The 17,664-nt window shown below is 31.7% G+C and overlaps 2 protein-coding genes across 7 annotated transcripts in view; one reads left to right on the top strand and one right to left on the bottom strand.

Moving 5' to 3' along the window:
- The window catches only part of LOC130668628 (ecdysone-induced protein 74EF), a 71,959-nt gene that overhangs the window by 11,235 nt on the left and 43,060 nt on the right, over positions 1-17,664 (top strand). For 4 of the 5 annotated variants that reach the window (XM_057470990.1, XM_057470991.1, XM_057470994.1 and 1 more), the window contains exons 2-4: positions 15,487-15,740; positions 15,824-16,097; positions 16,172-16,276. In XM_057470990.1, the coding sequence (XP_057326973.1) occupies positions 15,594-15,740; positions 15,824-16,097; positions 16,172-16,276 (526 nt within the window). In that variant the 5' untranslated portion in view covers positions 15,487-15,593. Of the gene's footprint in view, positions 1-13,809; positions 13,918-15,486; positions 15,741-15,823; positions 16,098-16,171; positions 16,277-17,664 lie in introns of those variants that run through there. The other variant, XM_057470992.1, reaches the window with a different exon arrangement.
- LOC130668630 (U7 snRNA-associated Sm-like protein LSm11) lies at positions 1,740-14,035 on the bottom strand. 2 transcript variants are annotated; one of them, XM_057470998.1, is made up of 6 exons: positions 13,890-14,035; positions 13,495-13,807; positions 13,363-13,417; positions 7,433-7,563; positions 4,105-4,243; positions 1,740-2,002 (listed from the first exon to the last, which is right to left on the bottom strand). In XM_057470998.1, exons 2-6 carry the CDS (start codon positions 13,660-13,662, stop codon positions 1,851-1,853), a joined length of 645 nt encoding a protein of 214 aa, XP_057326981.1. In that variant the 5' UTR covers positions 13,663-13,807; positions 13,890-14,035; the 3' UTR covers positions 1,740-1,850. The 2 variants fall into 2 exon arrangements, with proteins under 2 accessions (XP_057326981.1, XP_057326982.1); XM_057470999.1 differs by lacking the exon at positions 13,890-14,035 and having other exon boundaries at positions 13,495-13,824.

Consider the following 17,664-nt stretch of genomic DNA (forward strand, 5'->3'; position numbering starts at 1 on the left):
CAGTAGACGATGATCGGAAGGCCGCAGCAATGTTAACATATCACACATATTTAAACAGAAAACTCAAGTATTTATTTATAAATTGATATTATTCTTAAATAAAAACGGCATTAATAAAATAAATATAATCATTAAAAAGTTATTTAAGTATCTCATCTGTAAACTCCTCGTGCTCATCTTTGTGTGATAGTCAAGGTCTGGTGGCCTCGAAAGGTTTTATGGCTAATGGCTAATATAATGCAATACATCTTTGTAATATTATTATTTTCTCACCAAGAAAACACGTGGAAAAATATTTATCTCCTAACATTTAAGATTCTTTTGTCTAATAGTTAGGGACCATGGGAGCCGAGGGATCCCAGATGGGAGTAGACTACCGATACAGGCTGGTACCAGGTTCTAAACAGCTAATACATATATATACACATGTATATGATGCTGTGATAAAATAATAATTATTTAAAAAAAAAAAACTCCTTTCTTTCTCTCCCATCGGAGGAACTTAATCGCCCGGCCTTGTCTGATCGTGAATTTTTCGAGTCATCGACGAAGATCTCGGAGTAGAGTTAGCCGAGGTCTCACTAGCATCGTTATATTGCTCCTCCAAGGTGCTCGCTGGTTGGCCCTGACTACAGACCAAGCATTACATGTATCACCGCAGTGTTACTGCTAATACTCAATACTACTTGCCTCGGTAATATTCTGGCTTTTATGTTTACTTATTATCATTATTATTAGTTGTATTGCAGTAGTGAGTATTAAGTGTGTGAAGACGCGTGCTCGCGCATATAATTCCGCGTGCATTCAATTATTGTCGCCGTTCAATTGCTTCACGGCCGGGAGTTTAATTTTGAATTGTCTGAGACTAGTTCGTAAATTCAAAATTCAAATTTGCCGCGCTTAGTTTAAAATTGTCTTGCAATTTTAAAAAATACGGACTAAGGCGCGAATTATTTGATTGGGTAAAAAATATTTGAAAACTGAGCCACGAAATTTGAAATTTCAGCGGTTTTTTTAAATCCGGCGGCCGCAATTATAAAGATGATAAAAAAATGTAGGGAAATTAAATAGACGGTTTAAAGTGTTGGAACAAATGTAACAAACTAAAGTAACTTATGGCTCTAGGAGTGCATTAACCTCTTAACGTTGGCACTAAGTATAGAGCCATGGGTGCGCAACTACAAGTTAAGTTTGTAACGAATAATCGTACGCGCTTAACTCTCTCGACAAATCGAAAGTGCTGAGGAGAGATAGACTTTAAGGAGGAGCTGGGTATAACAACCAAACAGGAGGAGGCCAAGTAGAGGAGGTGCTCTGCTTGGTTATAAAGAAAGGAAAGAGAAAGAGATGATAACTTATATTCCGCGGCTTAGCTAGACTTTCTCTGATCAAGTAGGAGAGCGAAAGTGAGAGGCCCTCCAACTTGTGTAGTCTCTATGGCTCTTTTATAAATATATATGATGCCTGGCCCTGACAAGAACCCAACGATATTCCTATACTATATACCAGAATCAGAAGCACCCTCGCCCCACTTAAATCCGAGCACTGCTTTCACCAGAATAATTCACTATATACTTTGCCAAATATTAATTTATATATATATATATATATATATATTTATTTATTTATACAAGTATTTTTTTATAATTAATCAATCAGTCGATAAAAATATCGAAAATAAATTTTTAGTTTCCAATACAGCGATTGCGTAATTGGAGAAATTAGTAATTGCATTAAAATATTTTTTTTTTTGTCATTTAAAATAAATACTGATATTTATGTTGAATATTAAAAAATATATGTCATATTAAATGTAGATTAATTGGGTAATAATGAAATAATTGTGTGGGTCAATTAATTTTTACGATCATGACAACTTGCTCTCCCCGCAACATCATCTGCGGCACGTGTCTCTCCAAGGTCTCTGTATTTCCGTTAGACGTCTTCACTATCATCTTTGGCACGTTCTCTTCGATTTCTTTTGGTTTTATTGTTGGGATACCTGTAATAAATAAATATATTTTAAAATATACATAACAAACTTACAGTTTTAAGTAATTACATCTGGTAATTACTTTACTCTGTGTATTGACATGTAAATAAATTTAAAAAATATATTATTGTTGGGCTTATATATTATGTATTGTATGTATGTATTCCTGTACCAAGAGAAATCTTATGACAATGGAGATAAAGAAGCACTTAGAAATTTTAGCAGTTCATTGACACAAGAGAAAAACAACTTGGGTATTCGAGGGGTTAAACTCCTATCCGGGAGTCTCTATCGCTGAATATATAAGAAGAATGGGAGAAAAAATAATAATAATGATAAAAAAAAGTTGAGGAGACGACGGAACCTTGAGAGGTTTGATGTCGTTTAGGGCCAAAGGACTTGGCTCTACATCAGACACGTGTACGACAATCGATCCATTCTCTTCACTAGTCTTTGGCACGCCTCAAGGTTGTTGGCTTTTATCAACCCCAAACTACTGTACCGATGACCTCCCGACCTTTTTCCGCTGGACAACTCAGTGCGCCAGTAGGACACCACTTTTAATTTAATACTCATTCTAATGCAACCCTGCTAATACTAGAAATTGCCAGCATCTAGCATATGTCCTAGGGTGTTTCATATTTAGGCAATGGCTCATTGTACAGATAAGCCCAGGACCTATTTTCATAGAGAATTTAACGCTCTACAAAAAAAGTCTCTTATCATTTTTTTAATAAATTCATCTGTTCAAAAGTTATTGGAGCTCGAAGTCAAGTTAGAGTAAATTTCGAGATCTTTTTACTTTTCCGGCGAAACTATCGAACTTATTATAAAATGTCATAGAATATTTTTTGTAGACAATTTTATTTCCTACAAATCATCTCTAATAAATTTTTTCAAAATTCTGCATTGTTTTCTAGTTATTACTATTTTAATGCCAAGCTCTTAAAATCGATCAGAACACTATTTTTTTAGAAGCTTGGCATTAAAATGATAATAACTAGAAAACAATGCAGAATTTTAAAAAAATTTATCAGAGATAATTTGTAGGAAACAAAATTGTCTACAAAAAAGATTCAATGACATTTTATGATAAGTCCGATAGTTTCGCTGGAAAAGTAAAAAGATCTTGAAATTTACTATAAATTTGACTTCGAACTCCAATAACTTTTGAACAGATAAATTTATCAAAAAATGATAAGAGGCTTTTTTTGTAGAGCATTAAATTCCCTACAAAAATGTATGCTGGGCTTATTCGTACAATGAGCCATTGCCGAGGTAAAAAATTCTAAACTAAAAAATTTTTTTTTCCCATGTTATTTAAATGGGAAATCGAATTTTTCGATGCGCTAAGCCTTTGACTGACTTAGAAATGACTTATAAATTGTTAGTTTTTCAGATAGGATAGATAAAAAAATATCGCCTAAATATGAAACACCCTAATGTGCCCGTAATTGTTTTTTAATTTATGTAAAAAAAAAAAATTTGCTATAGGAGTTTGGAGTATGAGCCGTTAGCTAAAATAAAAAAGTATGAGCGGAAAATGGACGAGGGTGTGATATAATAATTCGATACACCTAAAAGGTCAAAGCTCGGAGTTTGGAGCAAAGACCGGCCTTGACTACACACGTATGTGTCTGTGTATATTACGTTCGATCCAAAGCCCACGTGCCCTCGCATTTCTTCTACCCTCTATCATTCTCCTGCTCCAATTCTTATTTTTCATTCTCTTCTCATTTTTTTTCGTTTGCTTGTATTTATTTTAATTTTCCTTTTTTCCGGGAGTACTTAATTTTTTTTACTTAAAAAAATACAAAAAAAAAAGTCTGGAGTTATCACTGTCTAAGTTAAGTAATAACATAATGACATTTATTTTGTTATATTAGATATGATATCTATCGTAATTATTATAATAATTATTTTCATTTTTCATTAAATATACGTGCACTTATGTTTACTTAAAGTTCAATATTCAAGGCCGCACTTGAACAAATATTTAATTATAAATATAAATGATAAGAAGTAGATAAATTGCGAACTTGAAAGAAAAATTTATATGATATATATATATTTATAATTAAATAATATGTTTAAAATAATAAATACGTTACCTAGAGCCGGTGCTTTTCTTTTTATTTTACGTGTCCATGTTTCGAAACAATCTTCGAGTGCTAGATTCCAATGCTTATCAAAAGCTGCCACATAAGCTTCTATATGTCCTCTTATCCCTCTGGCACTTCGCGTATAGATCTGAAAAATAAATTACAATTAAAATATATAAACTACTGTTTTTTCATATTCCAAGTTTTCACTTATCTCGGCAGTCCCCAATGACCGCCAATTTTTTTTTCATTTCTTCTTGTCTCGGCAAATAAATATGCACTGAGGTTTTGAAGTACAAAAATTTTTTGGTATCATGGACATTAAATTATTGAATAATTACTAAATAAATGTATCGAGTGTGCGACTTAAAGCGGCGACGTTTTATTGAAAGCGTCAAGAAAAACTCCGTTCGTAATTTGTGAAATTACTTTTGATAAATGGATTTTAATTTTTTTTCAATTAAATATTTCGCGTGCCATAAATGTGCCTTCAGATTTTGAGTTCCGTTCTACGTTTATACCCATGTAATTTTTTTTCAATGAATATTGGAATCGAGAGGATTTGCGCTGCGAGACGAAATGTGACGACGTCTGGTTTTGAACGCAAAAAAAAAAAAAAAACGTCGTATATAGAGCATTTATAATATTAGTTCGTTTGGATAATTTGAATTTTTTTATTTTTTCTTGTCCCTGTCAATAAATATGCACTCGAGTTTTGAAATACTCAAAATTTTTCGATATCGGGATATTCAATTATTGAATAATTATTTGAAAATAAGGATACATACCCGGAAAAAATTACTATGCCATATATTTAAAAGACACAAACACAACAGCTGCCCAATTTCAAAACACAGTAAGAGAAAAATTTTTCAAAATCTATTTTTTAGTATTTTTAGTTCCAGTGTTTTGTGAATATGATTCAATCCATATTTAAAAATTTTATTTTTGTCAGTTACTGTGTTTTGAAATTGGGCATCCGACTTTGTAAAAAATACTACGGCTGCTCAATTGCAAAACACAGTAACTGACAAATTTTTCAAAATCGATTTTTTAGTATTTCTAGTTCCAGTGGAGTTTTGTGAACATGATTCGATGCATATTTCAAAAATTTTATTTTTGTCAGTTACTGTGTTTTGAAATTGGGCAGCCGATTATCGGTTAGTAATTTTTAATTTCTGATAGCCAATTTTACATATGGAATAGTAATTTTTTAACTTTGTCTAAACTAAAAGCCATCGAATCCTATTATTTCGGGTTACATTCCACATTCGCTTAATTTTTTTACGTGATAGAGTGCAAGCCGGTAGGCAGCGACATTTTTTTTCTATCGCAAAAGCACCGAGAAAAAATATACTAAACTAATTAATATGTTACAAAGTATAATATTAAATTAGCTGTTTATATAAATATATATGTATATAAAAAACAATTAAAACCTTCGTAATTTAGCGTTTATTATCGTGTGTTCATGAAGCTAATGTAAATATTTAATTAACCGAGGACAATCGTAATTTCTCAATTACATCCAAATGTTTCCGTATTGGTAAATAATTTTTAAATTCAATGTCATTAAATAATAATAATAATAATAATATTAATAACAAAAACATTTTAATAGTTTATTATATTTTTTAAATTGTTTATCTTTTTAAAAATAATTATCGATTATTATATTGTTATTATTATTATTTATTTGTTATTTTTTTTCAATAACTATTGTTAAAAGTAATTACATTAGATAACCTTGAGATGCAAGTTTAATTACTTTTTCATTGTCGCCCACTACATTTACGCTAAAAAGATAAAAATATTGAAAAAGAAAAAGAGAGAGAGAGACATAAAATTAAATCAAAAGGTGATACCCGGAAACGTGTATGTATATATATATATACATATATTTGCTGCAATGAAAAACAAGGTCCTCCTATCGATGTTTGCACTGATTTAACATACGATACGCGTTGAGAATAATTATTTAAACATGTATTTATTTTTATTTATCGCTGGATAATTTTTAATTTTATTTTACACTGTAAAAAATTCGCGCAGTGAACGCGGATTGAATCCGGAGTAAATCTGGTACGGTGCGGATGACTGTTTATTTATTTAATCCCCTTGGAGTGAAATTCACTCCGAGAAGTTTGATTTAATACTGAAAGTCCAGTTTGGAGGGAAATTCAAATTCAAATTTAAATCTGAATTCGAATTTAAATAGAGTCTGTAATTACTCCGAATTCACTTAGGCGAAAAGTTTGATTTAATACTGAAATTTCAGTTTGGAGGGAAATTCAAATTCAAATTTAAATCCGAATTCTGAACTCGAATTTAAATAAAGTCCGTAATTACTCCGAATTCACTCAGACGAGAAGTTTGATTTAATACTGAAATTCCAGTTTGGAGGGAAATTCAAATTCAAATTTAAATCCGAATTCGAATTTAAATAAAGTCCGTAATTACTTTGAATTCACTCCCGATTTATTGCAGTGTATGCAGTTCAAAATAATTAAATTATTTGTAAATAACATTATCGTTATTGGTATAAAAAATATTATTTACTTATTTATTTATTTATTTATTTATTTTCATTAACGTTTAATGGAATATGACCTCGTGGTGACTGCAGGCAGGAGGCAGGCATCAGTATGAACGAGATGGCCTTGAAGGCCCACAAGGCCATATAAGCGATGTAATGTCATGATGATTAGTCGTCCGGACATGCAATATGTAGGTTATAGGGGCCGAAAAATTTATTGGGCATACTACATATCGTTATTTATATTATATATCATCAATTTGTATAAAACACGATCATTTGTTCGGTTTATCTTTGCATATAAAACTTATGATGATGATGATGAGGACAATAATAATGATTTTATTCACCGTCTTATCCGGATAGCTGATGTAATACATTCTGAACTTGAAATGTGACCTTAACAGTGGATCATAAATTTCACAAGGCCCTCGATTCAAGAGAAAAAATAATAAAGTATCACAGGAATAGCGATACTCTTCGATGGGATTCTTATTCTAGCATAGGGTGAGACTGTCGTCATGGCTACGAATGTTGACCCCCACGAGCCATCGGCTGGCGCGAAAAAAAGGCTTGCACGCGTTTTAAGAAACTGTGTCACGTATGTTTTTACGCAAGCGCTTACTTATTCTTAGCCGATAGTAGTAATAATAAAAAGCTATAAAAATTTTTAAGAAATATATATTAACTTGAAGAAAAGATTATTTAATACACGTACAGATAATTTGTCGGCACTTTGATCAAGTCACACATTTTATTGTTGTTTTTTTAGGTAAATAACGTGTATGTGTAGGTACTTGCCTTAACTCGTGACTTAGTCTCCATACACGTGTAAAGAAGTTGTAGAGGCCCAATTGTATTTGACATGCGTGATAAAACATTTCTGCCACTTTTGAAAGCGTCATAATTTTGGGCTTTTGTTTCTTTTGGCTCTGTAATTAAACAAAAATTTTTTCAATTAAAATTCAAATTTGAAATTTAAAATTAAATGTACCCAGAAAAAAAAGGATTTCTTGAACCAAAAAATTTCATGATACTGAAGTTAGCCGACGTCTAATAATTTTTGGATTTTTTTTTAGGTGATAGATGATAAAAAAAAATATTTTAAAAAATTGCACCTGTAGTTTTTTAAATTTTCTACATGTGCATATTTTTATTTTTTATTTTTTTGTAATTGATTTGTTGAAAAAAAAAATCCGAAAATTTTTAATTGTCTGCTAACTTCAGGATCATAAAAATTTTTACCCACCCCAAGAAAATTTTTGCATCATGAATTAAAAACGAAAATTTTCTTGAGCCAAAAAAATGTACCTGAAGATGGGAACATTTTTCGTGGAACGTAAAAAATGTATGATCCTGAAGTTAACAGACAATTTTCGGATTTTTTTTTCAACAAGTAAAAAAAAAAAAATGCACATGTAGACAATTAAAAAAACTATAAGTGCAATTTTTTAAAATATTTATTTTTATAGTTTATCGTTTTGAAAAAAAATCCAAAATTATTAGATGTCGGACACTGAAATTATTATAAAAATCTACTGGATCTTGATTCCGAAATTTTTCGCATAGGTGCCAGTATGTCAGCCGAAAATTTCGGCCACCCCTCAAGTCGCTTTTAAGCAGTCAAATTACATAAACTCCATTTTCGTTGCGCGAAAAAAGTTTCTGTCTTCAGAAACATGAAAAAAAAAATTTTTCGGACAAGAAACAATTTCATGCGCCAAGAAATTTTTTTTTTCTATGTATGGAAGTTAAACAATTTATCAAAAGTAAGAGTAAGAGTTAATTATATCGACAGTAAACTCTTTTATTGGTCATTAAGAATGAATAATTTTATTATTGATATTTAAAAAAATAATAATCAGAGGAATTATTGAGGGGTATCATAAAAATCCAGGTATACAAGACCCAGGGGAGCGAATCAGGTACAGTCTGGTGGTATATAGTGTCAATTGGCTTTCTCCGATAACTTTCATCCTACTAATATAACAGACAAGTAGTACAGAGACTGCTCGTACAGACCCGGCTGAGAGGAAAAGAAGACCAGAGGCCGGTAGATCGGGAATAAAACGCGAGTGAGTGGATAAGATAGACAAGCAAAGTACATAATAGTAAAGCTAAATTTTCTCTTTCTAGTCTTGGTTATTTTTCGCCTTTCTTTGTCCCATTCCACAATTTATGTGCGCCCGGGAGAACATAGAGGTGGATACACTTTTATACCAAGGAAAGGAGTAAGGAGGGAAAAACTTTCACTATCGCCTGATCCAAATGGCGAAGACGAGAGCAAGAGTTTACGTATAGTAGCGTACGTATGTCTACGTGACATGGGAGTAGTAGCCACGGAAGAACTTTATAGTAGTCTAGTCTCGTCATTATCGAAACATTTAATGATATACATTTACCCGACTTACTTATTATATATATCTGTATCTACATCTATACACACATGCAAATGTTACTCTACTATTATCAGATCCTCGGCAATTTGTCTATAAAAAATTAATTTTTCTATTTTTTTTAAATTTTTAAAATCAAGTTTCGGAATTGTTATGTATCTACAATATGTTTTTTTTATTTTTTCGTATTTAACTTCTTTGTTTTTCTTATTTCATATCCCAAGAGGCTTCTTTAGATGCGATAACACGGCCTCGCCAACATTTGTGCGCCTTGTATATAAAAGAAACCGTTAGGTTTGCACACGCAAACACACAAACACAACTCGAATAACAGAGCAAGAGAGAGGAAGCCTGTTTTGTGTTAAAAAAATATTTTTTTCACCAAAAATTATTTTATCAAATTAATTTCACTTGTTAATTAAAACGAAACTAGTCATCAATTACTAAATAATTAAAACACGAATCCATAAATTAAAAAAAAAATATCAATACATATATGTACATATTTATTGATATGTAATAAATAGGGCCAGGATTTTTGCGTTAATTTAAAAATAATTAATAATTAGTGGTGTGAAATTTTTTATATTACGGAGAAAATATTGGTCTTATTAAAAAAGTTTTCAAACAAAAGTTGTAGGAAATTTAATTTTCTAAAAGAAATGTCTCTTATAATTTTTTCTTAGGACTAATAAGAAAGCCGTAATTTCAAAATGAAGGTTTTCATAATTAATCAAATTTTGAATCATCCATTATGAATCTTAATTTTGGAATTACGGTGAAAATATTGATCGTATAAAAAAATTGTAAGAGACATTTTTTTTAGAAAATTAAATTTCCTACAACTTTTGTTTGAAAACTTTTTTGATATGACCAATATTTTCGCCGTAATATTAAAAATTTGAACTACTCATTTCAAAAATAAGGCAAAAATCTTGTCCCTAGTAATAAATTATGCATATAAAAAAAAATTCACAGATCGACGGTCGATTTTTCCTTAATGAGTTTTGATAGTCAGGTGAAAAGTGATGATTAGATTGACTTAAATTTCTCTCCTACCCGTGGATGATCCCCAAGTTGAGTCGCGCTGGGTTCAACGTCCTGCCGGGCAGCGCACCCGAGACCGACCGAGGAGGCAAGCGAGCGCACGAGCAAGCAACCAAGCAACCGCACCAGCAGCCCACTCCACATGTATATACAATATACCTTCCTCACTCTTGCCGACTCTGGTTTACGTGAGCTAGCCGTAGGTACTGTTACTTTCGCGACAATAAGGCCCTTTGAATTTTCGCTCCTCTCCGCAAGTTATTGCGCGATCCAATGCAACCGCAGCTACTCAATGAAAATATGTACCAAAGTGCATTGTCATTTTTTTTTTTTTTTTTTTTTTTTTGAAACCTAAATTACGAAAATAAGCTGAGTGATTATGATTAAAATAATATTTGATTAATCGTCGGTCTATTTTGAATACGATTAGATAAAAAAAAAATTTTAATAGTAATTTAGTATATGTATATATTATTAGGATAGGTCAGTGACTAACGTGAGTACAGCACACTAAGACCCATGGAATTGGATCACTTGGTGTACGTACACACATACGGGATGAGTATTTTAGCTGGTGTGTACTGGCGACTACCAACTACTGTACCGGAAACCTCCGCTCCATGTGTAGTGTAACAAAAATAAAATGAACGTAAATTAAATTATGCAACAGCTCTTAAAATGTATTACTAACTTATTTTATTTAGGGAAGTTAATTCTTTTAAATTTAAATTTTTTTTAAATTTAATCGCGAGTAATTTGCAGAACCGGGTTTACTTTGTAAATAATAATAATAATAAATATAAAATGAAAAGTTGTTATTCAATGATGTGGAATTTTATCGACGGCAATTAATTTAGACATAATAACTCGCGGTGTAATAAATAATAATTAACGTCGATGGACCAGAACACACGTGAAAATCTGTTGGTTGTCTCGGTCTTAACTTGTGTAGGTTTTGTTTGTGTTGCAAAGGCTGCATAAGTAAAGCGAGAGATGCGAGTAAAGAGTTAAGTTGAGGTCGACGGCCGAACGCAACAAGTGCTGCACTCGGTACATATACCAGCATACAATCCACCCTACGTCCCCACCCTACTTATTCTGGCATTGCAAATATATGTGCAACTAAGAGTTACCTTCTCTGTCGACCCTTGCATTGAGTAGCCTTCACTTACTATTGCTCTCTTACTTTACACACATACATTCATATATTTATATATTTATATATGTGGACTTGGAGTAGTTTTCACCAGGCAATTTTATTTACTTGCAAGTGTTTAAACTTAACAGACTCAACCAGCTCATATGTACTGAGATTTAAGTCCGCTCGAGTTAAGTATGTACAAGTTTAAGAGCAAAGACGATAACCGATGAGAAGATACACAGAAAAAAAAATTTCTTTGCGTAAAAAAAATGTTTCAGTGTAAATTTGAAATGAAATTTTTTTCGGGCGGGAAAAACTTTTTTTGAAACAAGAAATTTTTTGATTTTGAATTGAAAACAAAAATTTTTTGCTCCAAGAAAAGTTTTTCCCGCTCGAAAAATTTTTCTTTTGTCCCAAGAAAAGTTTTACTCACCCTAAGAAAATTTTTACTTGACACAAGAAAATTTTTGCATTATGAATTGGAAAAAAAAAAATTTGGATGATAACAAATTTGTTGGTTAAAAAAAAGTTTTCCCGCGCGAAAAAAATTTAAAATTCATAGTGCAAAATTAATCTTGCGCAAATAAATTTTTTCTGTGTAATAAAATAATAAAAATAATTAACAATAAAATGGAGAAAGATATTAAGAGTGATGAAGATAAATGTAGACATGCGTGCGTGACTTTCACACATGTACTTTCACACATATACTGATGAATGCATCACGTAAATATAAAACTACACTGGGTCAGGGATCCATGATTTATCGAGCGGCGCGTGCAATTGGCCGCCGGCCAATAGATAAATCATTATTCGGGGTCATTTAAGGAACTATTTTATTTATTAAATATATTTTAAACATTTAAACCAGAATCGCCCGTTATTTATCCATGTCACTTTTTCGCGGCAATATTTTATGTTTAAAAAAAAAAATTTCTGGTTCAAAGCAAACGGATTATGATTTAGCTCCGGCTTTAGTTTTCTGTAGGTCAGGATACTTAAATTACTGTGTAGTGTGCAAGTACGTTTTTTTATCTTTTATATATATTTTATTATATTATATTATTTGTACGGTATATATATTATGACCTTGGTGGTTGCTCGTTAGATAGATAGTAACTTGAGCCAGCTAATACAATCTGGATGAGAGTCAATATCGAGTTTTGTCCGTGTGCGAGGCCGTGAAACCAGGTAGAGAAAGAGTGCGGGAGGTATAAGATCGAGATAGCGGTACTTCTGAGTCATTCATTGCCGATTTAAAAGATTCATTGCCACACATTTAATGCATTAACTTTATTGCCTATCTAGTACTTAATATTCACACTAAAAAACATTTATCATTATCATTGAAATTAAAAAAAAAACCTTCAGCTACACTTTCATATCATTCTTATTTAGTCTCTATCTCTACTGTACCAGAAACTGAGGGACAAAAGATGAGAGTGAATGTAACTGACAAGCGGCAATTTTTTTAATTTTTAAATAAATAAATAAAATGTGAGTGGAATAAAAATTAAAAACGCGGTTTTGATATTTGAAAATACGCGCGTTATTTTAAATTTCATTATTTTTATTAATTAGTTTATTTATTTAAAATTTATAAATTTTCATGAGTGTGAATGTAACTGACAATTATGAATTTTTGAATAAATAAAATGTAAGTGGAATAAAAATTAAAAATGCAGTTTTGATATTTGAAAGTACGCGCGTTTTTTTTAATTTAATTATTTTTATTAATCAGTTTATTTATTTAAAATTTATAAATTTTTATGAGTGTGAATGTAACTGACGAATTTTTTAAATTTTTAAATAAATAAAATGTGAGCAGAACAAAAATCATAAAATGCGTATTTAAATAATTTAAAAATTAGCGCGCGCATTTTTCAAAATTTAATTATTTAAATTTATCAATTTATTTATTTAAAATTTATAATTGCCCGATGTCTGCTACATTCACACTCATACTAAAAAAAAATAAAGAAATAGATATTTACATTCAAACCCAAAAGACCGCGCAGGCGCCATCTAGACTCCAACACTCGAACGGATTTCTAACCTCAGTAACAATCACGTGTCAGAGATATGTCCAGTATATTTATATACATAAACATAAATATATTATATAATGATTTGTTTAAAAAACTTACCAGTAGGCAATTGGCTCGACTTTTTATTTTCTTTTTTCGCAAATCTGGAGGTCGGCTGAAAATTCAAAAAAAATTTGTGAGAAAAAAATAAAAATGAACCTCAGCAATTTAATTAAAGATGTAAATACTTACTTTTATTACAATACCTTTAAGTGCTGATTCAAATTTTGTAATATTATCATATATCGGAGCTTTTTTCACAGGTATTTTAGTTTTCTCCGAATACAAGGCCTTCAGTGGATCGAAGGATTCGTTAGTTGGGTCCAGACTCTCGTCGGATGAACTCCCGGCGTTCTCCATTTTAAAACTGGCCAAGTTCAAATTTTACGGGCCAACCTGTTTGATGAATCCTCACCCTCATTATCTTATTTAATTTTATCAATACTTTCATTTATTCATGTCGTTTAACAAAAGATAAGAACATGGGTTCGCATACTTTTTGTACCTGCATTAATAATAATTATGATAATAATAATGGAGGCAAAAAATGCACACTTAGCTGCACACAAACGAGAAAGGATATTCACCTTTGAGAAGTAGAAACTTTCTTTCTTGGTTAGTTATTACATAAATACAACAACTAGTAACTATATGTATGTATATAAAATATATAGTTGAAGTGCTGGCCAGAAATCCAGCAACTGGATAGCAAGAGAGTAAGATTACGCGCGCAGGAAGTGAAACAACCTACAGAAAGAAAGTTTTCATTTAGTTTTCACTTTCATGGAAATGTCGACGTTCACATTATTCTCGACTTGCACTTACACTTGGCCATTTAGCTGTTGTTGTTGTTGTTGTTGTTGTTGTCTATTATGTGTAATCACTCAATCTTGAATTAACCATTGGGTCTGGCATGGCTTCAATTCAAGCCCCGAGCAGGCTTACAATTTACCATTTTTTATTTCGTTAAGACCCGATGTTCATGTAATGAAATAGCGCATTGAGCGTGTAACGAATATTTAAAGAGAGAAATTTTATTCACAATAAATCCAGCTGTCTAATTATCTTACATATTTAATAGTACATATATATTAGGGTGAGCCAAAAAACCAACGAATTTACGTCTTAAAAAATTATCCTGAAGTTAACAGACAATTAGTAATTTTCGGATTTTTTTTTCAACAGATAAATTACAAAAAAACAAGAACTAAAAAAATGCACATGTAGAAAATTAAAAAAACTATCAGTGCAATTTTTTCATATTTTTTTTAAAAATAATTTACTGTTTTAAAAAAAAATTCAAAAATTATTCGACGTCGGCTAACTTCAGTCTCATCTTAAAAAGGACTTTTATATCGAGAAAAAAATTCTTCCCTTGGGCAAAATTTTTAGCTCAATTTTAAAAGGTGTCGGTAGCAATTTGTAATTTCCCATTTAAATAACATGCAAAAAAGTTTTTTTTGATTAAAAATATTATAACTTTTGAACCATGTGAGATAAAAATTCGGCTCTAGAATATTCTTGTAGGGCATTAAATTTCTTAAAAGAAAGTCCTGGGAGTCGAATTTGTAAACTTGATATTTCGTATACTAACAGGCTGTTAAAGTCTAGAGTAAACAGAATCATACAAAATTAAGCCTTTATTTGGATTTTCCAAATACTTTTCTTTTATTGTGATCGATAACAAATTATTATTCTTTACAACGTGGATATTGTTGGTGATTTCATTGCACTACATGTAGAACAAATTTTCTCATAGTATTGATATTTTTAATATCAAAGCCTTAAATTTGTATGATTCTGTTTACTCTAGACTTTGATGGCCTGTTAGTATAAGAAATATCAAGTTCACAAATTCGACTCCCAGGACTTTTTTTAAAGAAATTTAATGCCATACAAGAATATTCTAGAGCCGAATTTTTATCTCACACAGTTCAAAAGTTATAATGTTTTTAATAAAAAAACATTTTTTTGCATGTTATTTAAATGGGAAATTTCAAATAGCTACCGACACCTTTTAAAATTGAGCTGAAAATTTTGCCCAATGGGAGAATTTTTTTCTCGATAGGTTGATTTTTTTGGCTCATCCTAATATATATATATATGTTTTTACTTTTATCCAGCTGATGAATGTTTGCGTAATAGTAGTAAATAAATAATTAAGAAACTTTTTTTAAATTGCAGAGGGAAGCTGGGATCCAGCTGACGGTCGCGAGAGATTTGCTAGTGGTTTTGGATGTTAGCAGGCGCGGGGGTGGCTAAAAAGGCCCCGCCGCCCGGCACGGGTCTCGATGCCGGTCCCTATATCTCAGACTTTTTCGCTAACCTCCAGCCTGGTACCCAAGGAGGAATCATCAAACATGCCCTTCATAGACGACGAATTACTATGGTGCCCTGACAACGATGGCAAAATGGTTGATTTAACTCAGTGTTTACAAGTCAGTAGTCTCAATTCTATCACTTCCTGCTTTTCAACTCATGGATATCATTCGATTTACTATTTTTTTAATTCTTGTCTTAGGAAAACAATGCAGCGCAGTCAGTTGAGTTTTCAGCAATGGAACTGAGCGCTTTCGTGGGTGCGCCGACAGCATCCAGTGTGCCTTCAGAGGACGGCGAAGGTGTATCAAGTGTTAGCGAGGAGCCATTTGATACCTTGGATACATTTTTACGCGAATTACAAGCCGATTTGGCGGAAGCGAGCCAACCGACTTCAACAACTACACCGCTCAGTACAATAACCCCGTGTAGGCGGCAGAGGTATAACATTGCCGCAGCAAATCCACTATTAGCCGGTGAGTTCTCGTTTGCAATTCATCTACAGAGCATGATATTCTTTATTTTGTATCCTTTGTAATTTGAATTTCAGAAAAATTAGCCGCTCCGTCTATACAGGTATCACCAGTGTCTTCTACATCGTATGCCGCAAGGTCAGAAATCAAGTCCGAGGAAATTATCACCGAGGCCGGCAAAGGTAGGAATCGTTTTTACCGCCACAATATTTCTGCTTCCCTTCACTACCGGCCGCCGGTACTTTGACTCGTACCTACGCCCGGTAATGGTCATCGTGACGTTACCGGTCGCGGTAAGCCGGTAAATCGCAGTCGGTAAAGTAGATTTGAAAGAGATGTTAAATTAGCATATGAGAACGAGGATGTTCGCGATGTTTATTGCAAACTCGTTTACCATCTCTATGTACATATGAAGCGACTTGCAGACACGTGTGTCGTGTCTGTGTGATGTGATCAGATCAGTAATACAAACCGGTATATAACTAGCAATACTGAAAGGGAAACCGGCCAAGGCCCATACAAATTGCAAACGGGCATCCGCGTTAGCAATAATTGCGTAGCCATTCTCATACTTAAAAATTACTTGAGTAAAGGTAAACGGCGCACGCGTTCTACGCATCATGTTTATGCGTGCCCCAATTTCAACAATTTACAATCATTTCGTAACATATCGTACTCATATATTTATACATATATATATATATATATATGCCTATACCAATACATATATATGTATATATATACCTACCAATAATTTATATGTATATACGTTTGATCGCGCAATTGAATACTGTACGATGTCATTTTATATATATTTATATATCTACCAAATATCTTATATGGTATATTATTATTTCCTATCTTACGATTAAATCAATTTTAAATTGCGAGAGAATTGTATATATTATCATACAAATATCCATATATTTATTGACGAGTAACACGTGTTTAGAGAAATATCAGGAGAATTCATGACTTAAAGTCCTCTCACTTTTCTTTTATATATATTTATATATTCAAATTACACTCAATTATGTCAACCTTTTGTAGACCGGCACAAGATAAATTAAGTTTTTGGAATCACTTGTAATTTGAATAAAAATATAATTTGTTATTATTTATCACTAAATTTCTATTGACGTAACGTTAAAACACTCAGTGCATTGTTTTTAATTACCTACAGATCATTAAATTAATTGTTTTTTTTTGCGTACACAGAAAACGAATGATACTGAAATCAGTCGAATATTTGAAAAATTGCACCTATAGTTTTTTTTATTTTCTACATGTGCATTTTTTTAGTTTTTTTTTTTTTGTTACCAATTTTTTGAAAACAAAATGAAAATTTTTGTCTTTTAATTTAAGATCCTGCAGTTAGCAGACAATTAACAATTTTCGGTTTTTTTTCAACGAATTGATTAAAAAAAAAAAACTAAAAAATTGCACATGTAGAAAATTAAAGAAGCTAGAGGTGCAATTTTTTTTTTTTTTTCCTACAGAATCTATCGCTTTTACAAAAATTCAAAAGTTATTAAACGTCGGCTCACTATGATACTAAAGTTAACCGACG

Source organism: Microplitis mediator, chromosome 5, assembly GCF_029852145.1.
Source record: "Microplitis mediator isolate UGA2020A chromosome 5, iyMicMedi2.1, whole genome shotgun sequence".
Lineage (NCBI taxonomy): Eukaryota > Metazoa > Arthropoda > Insecta > Hymenoptera > Braconidae > Microplitis > Microplitis mediator.

What these genes read in the sequence shown, in the direction of transcription:
- LOC130668630 (XM_057470998.1), bottom strand. Translation starts at nt 13,662, where the DNA reads ATGGAGAACGCCGGGAGTTCATCCGACGAGAGTCTGGACCCAACTAAC. An exon ending in AGACTAAGTCACGAGTTAAG is followed by an intron (nt 4,244 to 7,432) that starts GCAAGTACCTAC and finishes TTTATTTTTCAG; the next exon opens with ATCTATACGCGAAGTGCCAG. An exon ending in AAGAAAAGCACCGGCTCTAG is followed by an intron (nt 2,003 to 4,104) that starts GTAACGTATTTA and finishes TATTTATTACAG; the next exon opens with GTATCCCAACAATAAAACCA.